The 14,571-nt window shown below is 46.3% G+C and overlaps 1 protein-coding gene across 1 annotated transcript in view; it reads right to left on the reverse strand.

Annotated features, from left to right (window-relative positions):
• The window catches only part of ADAMTSL1 (ADAMTS like 1), a 486,266-nt gene extending 478,373 nt beyond the window's left edge, over positions 1-7,893 (reverse strand). The window contains exon 1 of the mRNA XM_060269080.1: positions 7,552-7,893. Within this exon, the coding sequence (XP_060125063.1) occupies positions 7,552-7,647 (96 nt within the window). The 5' untranslated portion in view covers positions 7,648-7,893. The remainder of the gene's footprint in view (positions 1-7,551) is intronic.
• Between the last annotated feature and the right edge of the window lie 6,678 nt (positions 7,894-14,571).

The raw sequence follows: 14,571 nt of genomic DNA on the forward strand, positions 1-14,571 counted from the left end.
CAGCACGCACAAACTTCTCCAACAATAAAAGTCTCATATTTAGATAGGTTGAAACAGAGGTATTCTTGACGATCAGGTAGCATGACCCAGCTGTGCACCAGCTGTTTCTTCTTCAGCACTTAAGACAGCTCGGAGCAAACCCTTTCCCTTCTGAAGAATGCAACAGAAGTTTTCAAACTCCATGCTGGACCAAGTGTTTACTATTTTCCCAAAGGAAGGCTGCCACCCATTGTCAGAAGGAAAGTTAAGTATTTGCGTTTTTAATTGCACACTGCAGGGATAATGTAGAAACCAAACACAGATTTTAAAAGTGAACAAATGTGACATTTTAGCCGCACTAATTAAAGTTTTTGGCCATATAAATGAGAACTGCCTCTACTTTACCCACCAGCCAACTATCGATTTGAGATCTGCAGAGCCTGCAGCCTCCCTGGTGTTCTCCAGCTCCAGTTTCCAGTGGCCCCAGTGAGCACGTCCAGCCACCAGGAGTGAAAGGAGCTAGACTCTAGCCAAACCGGACAGCCACAGATTCCAACCACCCTCTTTTAAGGCCTACCATGCTCACAAGCTTCCAACTGTCCTAGCAGCAGAAGTAATACTTTTCTTTTAAAAAAATTCTAAACATATTTTGATGACACAGTTAGCAACCAGGCAGAGTGGTCATGTTTTACTACCTTTTCACATCTTATTACTTAAGATGTGGCATTCTGCCCATGCAATCCAACACTATTCTCAAGAAGTGTAACCTTACATTAAGAAGTATATCAAAGCGATCAGGTTTAATTACGTTTTTTTTAATTAAAAAAAATCTGGAGATGACTCGAAAACAAATAAGAGTAACCAGGAGGGGCGGGTTATCACACTAGCTTCACTTTCAGTTTTAAGAAAACAGAAAAAGTTAATTAAATTAGATTTGTTTGTGCCCCATTGCATCTGCAGGATATTCTACAGCGCCCCCCCCCCCGGCCTAAGCTATGATCCATTTCCCTGAAGCAACATCTGGGCAGCGGAGATTCCATGACTAAGCAGAGGGAACTACCTTGTAGAGAATACTAAAATGACATCAAGTACGTGTAAATTATACCCATGGGAAACACAATGACACAACCCAGCTCAACATTCTGCTTTCAAGAAATGAAAAACTCATTTGAAAACAAAACAGGAGAGACTACAGGAGTACTTGATACCCTGGAAAAAAAATTCCTCCTCACAAGAGGATAACTAAGAATCTCAGTCCATAATATTTACTGCAGCCTGTACAGTTTATAATAAATACCATGCAACCTTCACTTCCCTGGGATTATAAAACTAACTTCATCTTTAGAAGTCCAGTGCATTTTATTAGGAAAAGTAAACCTTACATCCAAATAGCCCCTATTTAGGAATCACAATTCCCCTTTCAATTTAAAAACCAGATTGTGCAGAGCCTCCACAAACAGAACAAGAGAAAAATTCTGGGGCTCTCCTGCTCAGGACAGAATGACTGCACCAGATATATTTTTTTATATATGGCTAACACTTGTATCCTGTCTTTCCTTCAAGAAACTCAATTCTGTGTCCAGGGCAGCTGTCTATCAGCTCCATCTGGTACGCAGGCTGAGACCCTACCTGCCTGCAGACTGTCTCGCCAGAGTGGTGCATGCTCTGGTTATCTCCTGCTTGGACTACTGCAATGCGCTCTACGTGGGGCTACCTTTGAAGGTGACCCGGAAACTACAACTAATCCAGAATGCGGCAGCTAGACTGGTGACTGGGAGCGGCTGCCGAGACCACATAACACCGGTCTTGATAGATCTACATTGGCTCCCAGTATGTTTCCAAGCACAGTTCAAAGTGTTGGTGCTGACCTTTAAAGCCCTAAATGGCCTCGGTCCAGTATACCTGAAGGAGCGTCTCCACCCCCATCATTCTGCCCAGACACTGAGGTCCAGTACCGAGGGCCTTCTGGCGGTTCCCTCGTTGCGAGAAGCCAAGTTGCAGGGAACCAGGCAGAGGGCCTTGTCGGTGGTGGCGCCTGTCCTGTGGAACGCCCTCCCATCAGATGTCAAAGAGAAAAACAAACAGCTACCAGATTTTTAGAAGACATCTGAAGGCAGCCCTGTTTAGGGAGGCTTTTAATGTTTAATTGTTTTATTTCATTTTTCTGTTGTAAGCCGCCCAGAGTGGCTTGGGAAACCCAGCCATATGGGTGGGGTATAAATAATAAATTATTATTATTATAGTGCAACATACATGTCCCCCCCTTCCGTTTTATCACACAACAACCCTGTGAGGAAAGCATGGCTGAAAGTTAAGTTCTATCAAAGGCCTGGGTTAACAGGTACCATATTTACCTAATGCCAGAAGCCCAATACTGTAGGGGCTATTTGTACCTCCAGGGGGAGTAAATTCCACAGCTGGAGCACCTCTACGGAGAAGACACACATCACTGTATAGCAATTGGCACCTGCTGGTGGTACAATAAGAAGTTGATCTCCCTTTGTTGATTTCAGGGCCTCAGTGAACTGCTGTTATGTGACATGAGTGTGATCTCAGATTTCCATAACCCTTTGCTGTCTCTCAAGACAAACACAGTTGTCACGCTGATCACTACAGTGGTACCTTGTTTTAAGAACAGCTTAGTTTATGAACAACTTGGATTAAGAACGCTGCAAACCTGGAAGCAGGTGTTTTGGTTTGTGAACTTTGCCTTGGAATAAGAACATGTTCCGCTTCCTGTTGAGTGTGTTCCATTTGTAAATTGAGCCCTCTCTGCTATGGGAAAGCACGCCTTGGTTTAAGAACGCTTTGGTTTAAGAACAGACTTCTGGAACAGATTAAGTTCGTAAACCAAGGTACCACTGTACTTCATCTTTACCAGGCTGTAGGCATTGTAATTGGGGAGTGGCAGCAACAATTACAAATTTCGCTCAAATGCAACTAATACAAATACTAGGGACTGTGTCACAGTGGCCGGAGTGGGCTACTTCAGAGTAACGACTCTACACCGCTCTGCATTTTATCTTTTTATTGGTGCTGCGTATTTACAGTGCTGAAGGCAGTGCTATTTACAGAGACACATCTTATCCGCTAGAATCAGAACCTCCAAGTGGCGTTTGGCGCGTTTTCCTCCAAAACAACAACTTGGGGAGACCCATCCTCTTCCCCCTACGTTTTCTGCGCAATTCCGGAGTTGGGGGAACAGGTCTGCCCCCCTTGCTTTCCCCTTCCTGTCTCACCTGGGGCGCTGGCTCCGCTACCCTGTCTGAGCCTCGGACCCCACTTCCTGCTTCCCCACTTGAGACGGAGCTCTCCCTGCTTTCCCCTGCGCTCAGGGATGGGCTGGAACTCAGGAGGGGAGGGACTTCGCGATATCCCCTGTCCCTCACAGACTGCCACCCCTGTTCACCTTTTCCTTTGCTGACACCACCTTCCCCTACCCTAGACCAACCCCTCCTCCCTTAATACCTGCTCATTTACACCTCACCCGCCCCCCTCGCAGCTTACCCAAAGCACTTCCACACCTCACCCCAACCCCTTTTAAAGGAGGGAGAGGTGCTTCAGAGAGCAGTTTGGTAAACCATGCTCTGAAGTGGCCCCACTTCTATTAAACAGTTTGCATGTGCAGCCTGCCCATCCACACTGCCTGCCACTATTCCATCATTTGGCAGCCACACAGACGTCAGAGTGACAACAGCCTTACATCTTTCTTGTATATAGATCTTTTCAACAGCAGTACCAGTACCTACTTGTGGAACAGTGATTTTTCTGTTTGCGTCAGCGAACAGTCCTAATATGTAGTTGAGCTTTTCCTCTACTTGGCTGATCATTTCTTTAAAAGTCTTAAAGAGTTCTCAGGAGACCCTGCTGCTGTGTATAATGATTTGGTACCCCCACAGATACATGACAACAATATGGGGTGCCAATACAGAGAAGGCCCTGCTTTTTAACTGTTGAACTTGCTCTCCAGTACTTTATAGCTGGACAGAACAACCCGATGTGGCGTAGGTTTGGGACGCTCCATGGCAGAAGCATCATGACCCCAGAGGAACTAGAGATAACAGGAATAGAGCGCTTTATCCATGTTGAGTAGGGGTTTGGTCCCCACTCCTATATATATGATTTATTTCAATTGACTCCTGCTGGGCTTGTGCCAGAAAGGTAGAAGGGGAAAGGGACAGCTCTTTGCCTTCTTTTGACCACCCTTTCTTTAATATTTTTTCCTCTCACTGGTTCCTCATGGCATGGCGCGTCTTTGGTAAATGAGCGCAGAGAGTTGAAAGTCCTTTAGTGAAACAGTAGTTATACATTTCTAGCTTGATCAAAATTATTTATTGTTTCATAACAGGTAGATAATTAAGAGTTTAGGCAGCTTGGCACCCCCCAGAATTTGGCTCCTGGGTGCCCCACACCCCTTGCATCCCCAGGTAAAGACGGCCCTGGATAGGACATCTGTTTGTCCCATATATATATATATATATATATATATATATATATATATATATATCCTGGTCTTCCTTGGTAAATTACTGCACAGGGAAGGTTTTCTGGTGGCAGAACTGGAGTGGTTCCTTTAAGGCATCAACAACATAGCTTTACTGTGCATTCTTTTACTGTTCGTTATTCAAAGTCAGTTTCTCATAGTTTTTACTAATGTTTGTGCCTTTTCGCTTGTTTCCTCCCAGTTTTGTTGACAACTGTATTTGTTGTTAAGAAAAAACAGGAAAATACTGAAGCAGATACAATGCATGCTTGGCTGACATTTATCATCAGTGGGATAAATTGACTTTAAATTGGGAGCCAATGCAGAACCAGGGGGCTCATATCTTGGGTCCAAAAATAAGACAGAATTCCTTGTAAAAGAGCTTGGAAACCTATTTCCATGTACGTAATATGGAGCAATTCAGACTCAAAGCTAGAAAATCAATCATGTCACTAGCCATGCAACACTGCACTCTCAACAACTCTACTAACCTCCCCTCCAACATTCAATTTCCATTTGTTAACCTGTGCACCAAAATGCAATCATGGCACGCTAATAAATGCAATTGTTCAGTATACTGAATTTTTAGGGTTTAGCAGCTATTATTGCAACCAAACTGGCAAACTATCCAAGAAAGGTTTGAGAACTGTGTGTGCTTTCAGCTTTACACAAGTGGCAAAAAGTATTTTTAAAAATTAAAAAGGAGCACAAAGGGAAAATGAGTTCTGGGGGAAATGACTTTGACAATCCCACCCACCATTGAACCCGATGGGTTTTGACTTTACTCCGTTTTGGCTTCACGCATGATCCCCAGAACGTAGCCCCCACGTAAGTTGCAGGCCTACTATATTTAAGATGACAGAGTCAGCAATCTATTGGTGTACTTCTAGGAAGAGAATGTGACCTATATTTAAAACAATGGACAAAAATAGAATCTGGCAGAATTCACACTAGGGGTTTTATTTTGGCACTCTGGGGACTGGGATACGCCAAATTTATGATTCTTGTGGTACAGGCAGAGAAAGCAAGCCATCTCCACTTACACAGTGGCATTTGCAAAGACTGGATTTTAAAATTCAGAGGATGCTGGCACAATCCAGCCTGGCACAACCACCAAGATATAGGTACTTTTTGGCACATTGAATAATAAAACATTTTCAATTACACTGGGGAAAGTAAAGTGACGTTGAAATGTTTATGTTTTTAAGATGTTTATTTTTGAAATTTTCAGGTTTCATTGTTTCCAAAGAAAACCAACTAATCGGGCAACACCTCCTGTTTTCAACATCAGTTTCAGGTTCTGCTGTTACTGTAGCTGCTAGACACAAAATGAGTCCTGTTTCTTCCCTTCCAGTTTCCAGCCACTTCAGCCCTTGGTGGGTCTAATGAGAAGGTAATTTACCTGCTTTGCTAAATTCGCTCAAGTGAGATGGACAGACAGCTTTATCCTCAACGCCCATTTGCAGCAAAAAAAGTTTCCCTGAAGTGCTACACCAGGTTCTGCAGGTTTTGAGACTTCTGCTTCTTACTGAAGAGGATAACCATATCCTGAATTCAGGCATTAAACACATACAGACGGAAAGCCAGTTTTTAAAATTAAAAACCAACAACTTTGCTATCACTTATTTGCACTCAGAAACCAAGATGCAGGAGCTGGACAGAGTCTCTAAAACTGCTCTGAAAACGCCAGAGAAACAGGCACTGCACAAGGCAGGAATTAACCCCTTATTAGAATCTCTGCAACAAACCAAAGGGGTGCTGTGTAACCCCCCCCCCACACACACACACCGTCACCTAAGACTGCAAGATCAAAACCTCTGCAACTCCAAAGAAGAGGACACTTCCTTAAAGTTCACATGTCATGTTCTGATAGTTCAAAGCTCCCTGGAATTGCCATGTCCTGGGACAAAAAGGTCAGCTATTTTAAAACAACTTTAAGAACCATCTCCTAAAAGCAAATGACACCTGTCAGTCTCAGCTTGGAGTCATCCTGAGCAGCAAAAGGGCACAGTTCTTGAAGCCACCAGAGATGCAGCAAATCTTGTCCTGTCCCAAACTTCAGGTTCCCAAGACACTCTGTATCATTAGGAGCCAACTCCTAGGGGCCAAGGGGCCTTCTGCCCCACCCCCCAAAAGAGGGGCTTACTCTCTCCAAAAATTTGATGGCTATTTCCATTGAAATTGTGTGTGTGCACTGCATTATGTGATTGATTATGCAGCATGGAGCTTACGTGGCCCTTCAATATTTTATTCAAGCCGGCATCCCTGCCTATTATTAGAACTCCTGACACCATGGGTATAGCGCGGGGGGGGGGGGAGGAACTGTCCCCCAAATCAAGTAAATAAATAAAAACACTTAACTAACTGACCGATTGTGTAGCAGATAACTCAGTTTTGTTTCATCCCCCCCATAAAAACCTTCCCCCGTGGCTACGCTCATGCCTGACAGTGCATAGCATTATGGGACCAAAGACTTTAAGAGGGACCCCAGGTCCGGATTTAGGTTTGATGAGGCCCTAAGCTACTGGGTAATAGGGCCCTTTATATGTCCAGCTGTCCTTTGTCAACAACAATTTGTTGCTGTTTTTTTGTGTTGCATATATGCTAAATGGTAATTTATGGACCTCATGGGTATCTCAAGCCATTCGCACATAACAAATAGGAGCCCACACAACACAAAACACTGTTGCTGTATGTAGGTTTTATTTTATTTGTTTTTTTTTATCTTATATTTTGGCAATGTACATCCAGGTTTTTTTCCTTTAAATGTTTTTTTTTTGGCCCCCAAGAGAGTGGGGTCCTAAGCTAGAGCTTGTTTAGCTTATACTGTAAGCAAATCAAGTACTGATCAGTAGCGAGCAAGCAAGGGCAGTTACAGGCAAGAAACGCATCCCGACGTCTTTCCTGCTCACCTGCGCAGGAGCCTCTGCCGGCCTCAGGCAACCCCTGCTCCGCGCCCGCGCGCATCCACACGTGCGTGTCCACCTGTCGCTCGCCCGACAGGGGGCTCCCAGCGCTAACAACCGAGCCGAGGGGAGAAACGGAGGGAAGAGGGGAGAGGGAAACGGGACGCGGCTTCTCTTTCTTACCTGGGGAGCCGAGCACAGGAACCACAAGCTGACGGAGAAGACGGGCGCGGCGACTAAACTCCAGGCGCGCTGCTGCTGCTCCGCCGGCGCTGCCATGGCGCTAGTCCTCCTCAGCTCCAAGGGCGGGAAAACAAAGTGCGCGAGGAGGAGGAGGAGGTGCGCAAGCTCCGCGCCCGGCTCCGTCGCCCCCTCTCGTCCGCTCCACCTCCCGCTTAATCCCTCCTGACGAGGCTCGCCCCGTCGGCGGCTCCTTGCTGCGCAGCCGGGCGTCCGCGGGGAGCTCCGCGACGGGGCGCTTGCTTGTTTGAGCGGGGCATGGGCGAAGGGAGCGAGCGAAACGGAGCAGCTCGGCGGGGCAGGAGCGGGGGGGGGGGGTGGCGGGGCCGCGGCGGCGGTTGCTGCTGCTGCTCCTCCCTTCTCCCTCCCTCGGTGGACGGCTGAGGGGAGCCGCGGGACCGTGGCGGGGCTGTTTTCGACGCCGGCTTCTCCGCCTCAGCCTCGGCCGGCGCTGTGGGTTTCAGGCGCCGGGACCCCTGGAGGCACTTGGCTCCTCAGTTTGTGAGGAGTTTTCGCCGGGCGGGCGTCGGAGTGGGGAGAAGGGCCTCGCCCTACCTTCCCCGCCTTAAAGAGACACCGCTGCTTTCCCCTGAGGGGATTCCTCCTCGGCGTCCGCACGAGCGCGCGCCCACTTTGGCGAAGTCGGGACCTGAGCGCAGCCGGGCGCCTAGACGCGCGCGCAGAAGCGCGGGCTCACGCGGCGATCCTACGCGCGTCGTCTACCCGGGCAGAAGAGCCACGCGATGCGCTGGGTTTTCCTGGATGGTGCAGGATCAGACCGCACGTGCGCAGCATGGCCATATGGGAGGCTACTTCACCCAAGCGCAACCCGAATGCATGCCAGCTGAGCGTTAGCTGCCAGCCAGCCCCGTGATTTTGAAATACTAACCCACTGCACTAAATGCTACACAGGGTTGCCCTATTTTGAAGAACAAAAAAAGAGGACGCGTTAGTCGACTTCTACCTTGGAGCGCTGTGACAACTCTATCCCTGAAAAAGAGGACATATGGCAACCCTAGTTCTGGCAAAATACAAGATGGGGAGGGGCGGTTGGAAGGCATTTTTTCCCACCATCTAGTGATGAAGTGACTTCAAAGCAATCAACAGGAGCTAACTCCTTGGGGCCAAGATACCTTAGCTTCCCCCACCCCATAAAAAATTGAGGGGGCCAGGGCCTCCCAAAGTTGATGTGCATCGCCATTCAAATAGTGTGCATGCACCGTGTCATGTGATTGATTATGCAGGGAGGGCTTACCTGCGGGGCCCCCAATATTTTATTCAATGTTACTCAGAAGTCCCATAATGCTGCCACTTAGGCTGCATCTATACAGATACAAAAAACCATTATTAAAAATGCTATAGGAGGAGGAGGAGGAGAAGAAAGCTTCCAAGACCATCTACCATTGAATTTGGATTCTGCCCTACGGCGCCATCTGGGGTCACATTTTTAGAACGGGTTTATAATGTTATAAATTGACCTGTGTAGCTGAGTCATAGATAGATGCGACAGTTTGGCTGCCATATGTCCGGATTTTCCCGGACATTACTGGGATTTCAAAGGCGGAATTGACGTCTGGGGGGGGGGGTGCGGGTTCCACAAGGTGACGCTTTGTCCTGGATCTTAGACATATCAGTTTCAGTGGTTGCCTTTAGAAAAGCTCAACAACTATCGGGGTGTCCTGGTTTATACTTTTTGAAATATGGCAACCCTACGTGACAGGAAAGAATCACCTAATAGAAACTGCATCAGATAGCTCTTAAAGGCACAACAGCAGAAACCTATTGCTCTTGCTAAGTAGTGCCTGCCACTAAGTATTTTTTCTAGATTCATTCCCCCCCACCCCCACCTTATCCTATATAGATCACCCCCACACCAGCACCACCCTTCAGTATGATGCACAGAGAGGTAGTGATACCAGAGTCGGCCCACACATGAGGCAGGGTGAAGCAGCTGCCTCAGGTGGCGGAAATGCAAGAGGCGCTCCCCCTCCCACCCCACCACTTCCGCTGCCACCAGAGAAGCAACCCAGGCAAGGGAGGCATTGGCAGCTGCAGATCACCCAAGCGGCCTCCCACTCAGCGTTGCCCTAGGGGTGAGGGAAGACCAGAGGCAAAGGCCTCCAGAACGGCTCCCTCTCACCAGGTTCTGGCAAGAAGGAGGGCATCATGGATGCCCTTGTGGCAGTGGCATGTGGTGGAATTTTTCATAGGGGAACAGCTAGGGCCAGAAGTGCCAGCTTGTGAGGGTGATTGGGAGGCGACATTGCATGCACAGGTATCACACCTCCCTCCCTAAGCTGGGCAGAAGCTTCCCAGGCTTTGCGAAGGATACTTTAATACAGGCATCCCCAAACTTCAGCCCTCCAGATGTTTTGGACTACAATTCCCATCTTCCCTGACCACTGCTCCTGTTAGTTTGGGATCATGGGAGTTGGAGGCCAAAACATCTGGAGGGCCGCAGTTTGGGGATGCCTGCTTTAATCCTCTAATTTGCCAGGAACATTTAGAGGGCTAGCTGGCCTAATCCCCTTAGCCCACTAAACTTCATGCTCCTGCCTTATGGAGTTTGCCCCCCCCACCCCCCCCTGGCCTGGTAGTGAAGCTCAGCAAAGGCTTTTGCCCTTTCAGAGCCTCACACCCCATTGCGGGGGTGGCAGCCGGACATTTTGCCTCAGGTACCAAGACATCTTGGGCCGCCCCTGAGTTATAGCATAACAATGTATAGACAGGGAAATTGAGAATCCTCACGGTAGAGTGATATCACATTTTGCAAGCAAGGCAGCCTCATTTATTCAGAAATTCTTTGGGGGCACTGATACTTCACAACAGCCGTGATTTCAGAGGAAGAGAAGTGTTGCCTAAGGAAGAGACATCCTACAGATTTGGATCGTTAGATTTCCAGATAAAGAATGAACAATGGGAGTTGCCATCTTTGGTATGCTGGTAAATGCATCCCCAGTGCATCAAACATGACCTTGTCTGACATTAAGTTTGAAAATAGCTTATTTTTCCATACAGCGTAGTGAAAACTAGACTTTATATATTTTAATATCAAGGCTGCAATCCCAAGAATGCTTGCCTGTGAGTAAGTGCCATTGTGCTTTACATGAGACGAGAAAGCAAACATTGGAACGGATTGCCTTGGTGCTGATAGTCACACAGAATGTCAGCCGTTTTCTACTGGTCATGATCCAGTAACTGCAGCCTAGCACAGAGAGAAGGCAAGTCTGGTTTTCCTGGTATGGAGCTAGAGAGTGGTGCAAACAGTTTCACCTGCTTAATTTTGTGTATCATGCTGCTGCTAAAGGCACAGAAGCGGGATCGATTTTTTAAAAAAGAAAAATGAATTTAAAAGGCTAGTGCCCTATGAAGAACATAGATCTCATCAGAGCTATAAGAACTGAAGATGCTTGAAGATTGAAGATCACTTATTTAGGCACTTGCTAGATCTTAAAAAAAGAAAAAAAAACCCTTTTGATTCACAGCTTTAAAAGCTTTTGGCTTGCATATAAAGCCAAACATCTGTTAATGAGAAAGTTGCAAGACACATTTCTAACAATCAAATAGGAATATCAACCTGGACACGTTTGTGTTGGCAGCCTGTGAAAGATTCGGCTTGGATCCCCAAAGCCTCTTGCAAAACCGCAAGAAAATGTATTATTATTATTATTACACACATTTCTCAGCTCCCATCATGAGTATCTGTGCACCCTCCCTTAGCATCTGGGCATATAGTATTTACATACTTGGATTATCCGTGGAAAATGCACACCTCGCTGAGGAGCCAAATGCATCATATGGGAATCCTAAATAAAACTATATGGTGATTAAGCAGCATGTATGCGGGATGAAGACGGTCGTCATAGCTCTCTTCATCTTTTCTGCATTATGTCAACCACTGCAGGGACATTCTCCCTCCCCCCCTGCAGAGAATGTGAGGTGGTTCTTTAATGCTTAACATTAACTTCTAGGAGTGATTCAGGGATAAGGAGTGGATGGGATTTATACCACATTTAATCCAACAAGTATTCACCTTCTGTCGTGCGTATGATGAAATCTGACCAAGTAAAATACACCCTCCAGGTATGTGTTCATCGAATAAAGAAATTGCTGCTACACGCCCCCTCTGCACACACACAAAAGCAAACAAACGTGGGCTGGCTGCAGATATAAACATTCTGCCTTACAGTTTCTACTCTCTCCCTCTCCCTCTCCCTCTCCCTCTCCCTCCCTCTCTATATATATTGCAGCTGAAAAAACTCTATAGCCGTAGAATGATGTGTTTTGGGATGCCACTGAAATAGCACATCCCAAAGAGGAACTTTTTGCCCCATGATTTCAGAAACAAAGTTTCATTTCACCTAACGACACGACAGGATTCAATGTTGTCATCTGATGACCAGATGCACAAGCCACAGATTTGCAGCCCTGAGCAATGTTGACTCTAAGCTTTTTATAGGGACCTCTTGGTCAGGATGCCCTCAGTGGGCCCATTTCTTTATCACCACTGTTCCCACCCATTCATTTGTTCTTTTCCGTTGAGGCCAATTTCCATGAGAAGCGGAGAGGAGGCTGCTGCTGCTCCTGGCTGCGAGTGAGCAAGCAGCAAAGGGCAAACAGGTAGTGGCAGAAAGGAGGAAGGGCTCTTTGCTAAGTGAGCACCTTGGCCCAGTCTTTGTCTGTGTTTTCCCTGTGGTTCCTGCCTTGGAAGAGACTCAAGATGAACTCTGCCAGAGGGAGGCACAAGGAGGTCATGGTGGAGAGGCGAGATGACTAACTGCAGAGGAGCAAATTGGCCTGGTTTAGGGTTGCTCAACCCCCTCCTTGCTCTTGTCCCCCCCCCATGTGTGAATCAGACTACTGTATCTTCCTTTTTGCCATCTCAATGGTCCATCCTGATATGGTCCACCCTGAGAGCTTAATTGGAGGACTTTGGGGGGGGGGGGTAGACCTTAGGATTTGCGTTAAATAACACATTGAAATGTCTTGTGCATGGATGGGTGAATCTATAGCAGTGGTCCTCAACCTTGGGCCTCCAGATGTTTTTGGCCTACAACTCCCATGATCCCTAGCTAGCAGGACCAGTGGTCAGGGATGATGGGGAATGTAGTCTCAAAACATCTGGAGGCCCAAGGTTGAGGACCACTGATCTATAGCACTCTAGATGTTGAACTACATTTCCCATCATCCCTGGTCATTGATCATTCTGGCTGTGGATCAAACAACTTCTAAAGAGCCACAGTTTCCCCATCCCTACTTTAGATGACTAAGAAAAAAATACCTTGCCAAGCAACACCTGATAATCCTGACCCAATGTCTCCCAAATCTCCTAAAAAAATAATTAGATTAAAAAGTTATTATTTTGCAGGACTTTGTCTGAATACAGTATTGTTTTTGGCTTGGCCCTTCTGCCTTTATCATTTGCTAATTTGACCTTCCATTTGATTGATCTTGCCTTTATCAAAAGAGCTAGTGTGGTGTAGTGGTTAAGAGCGGTGGACTCGTAATCTGGTGAACTGGGTTCGCTTCCCCGCTCCTCCACATGCAGCTGCTGGGTGACCTTGGGCTAGTCACACTTCTCTGAAGTCTCTCAGCCTCACTCACCCCACAGAGTGTTTGTAGTGGGAGAGGAAGGGAAAGGAGATTGTTAGCCGCTTTGAGACTCCTTAAGGGGAGTGAAAGGCAGGATATCAAGTCCAAACTCCTCCTCCTCTTCTTCTTCTATCATGCACCATCAGCAAGACAACAAACTCAAGGTTATGCCACTAAGCAATGGTTACTTACAACAAAATCATATGCCTGTTTACTCAGAAGTAAGTTCCTCCAGCACTGGGTTCAGGGGCACTTACTATCAGGTCAGTGGGCATGGAATTGCAGCCCGAATCAACTGAACATGTTCAGGATTTGGGTGTAAGGCTTGCATGGGGTGATGTGTGCTTTGCTGCCCAATTCCCATTCTTGACTTTTCAAGATCTGGGACACTCCTGGCTATGTCTATTCCAATGCTGCAGGAGTTACAATCTTTAGAATTATGAGCCAGTAAATTTGAAGAAACAAAGCAGGATGTTTACATCTTCACCCAACCAACTATTTATTGGCTGTACTCACATCCCCTGGGACTATTTGGAGATGCATGCATTTTCAAATGTTCATTTGCTAGTGTTTTCCCCTCCCCTTATGGCCACCAAACACCAGTTGAAATGAAATTGGAGTCTTTCCATTTGCTTCAGTGGGCGTTGGATCAGTTCTCTTGTGAGTAATGAAATGTGCAGGATTTGTAACTGAAATGGCACAAAAGTAGCTGAAAATAGCAGCTGGAAATTTCTATTTGGATTGAACATAACATAGATCTCTCTCTCCACAAAGAAAAACAAAATCAACCTGCCGAATGTAAGTTATGTTTAAAGTGTTATATTTATAAACTTGATGTTTATCGAAGAAGTGTTGCTTTTTTTATAGTGACACAAGACGATAGAAATAAGATAGAAATGAATTAGAAGCCTCCGTTACAAATTAGACAAAATGTCTAATTGTATTTAGATTTACACACTTTAAAGGTTTTGGGGTTTTTTTAATAAAAAAAACAACACCAAAGTACCATAACAACTTCTATAAATTGCTTTAGGGTGAGGCTTTATGAGAGAGATTCAGCTACCCACACACAATGCAATGAAACCGTCAGAGTCCTCCGAGTACATTTGGATATTCTTGTCTTAGAGGAGCATGAAAGCAATATAAGGCATTAAGGGGAGTGCCATAGATCAGGGGTAGAACATCTGCTTTGCATGCAAAAGGTCTTTGTTCAGTCCCTGGTGTCTCCAGGAAGGGCTAGGAATGTCCCCTGCCTAAAATCTTGGAGGGCTGCTGAGCTGGCTATACCAAAGGCGTGGACGACTCGGTATGAGGCTTAGTATAAGACTCAACATTTTGCATAGATAGAGACACAACAGTTTATATTAGTAC

This window comes from Zootoca vivipara, chromosome 16 (assembly GCF_963506605.1).
Source record: "Zootoca vivipara chromosome 16, rZooViv1.1, whole genome shotgun sequence".
Taxonomy (NCBI): domain Eukaryota; kingdom Metazoa; phylum Chordata; class Lepidosauria; order Squamata; family Lacertidae; genus Zootoca; species Zootoca vivipara.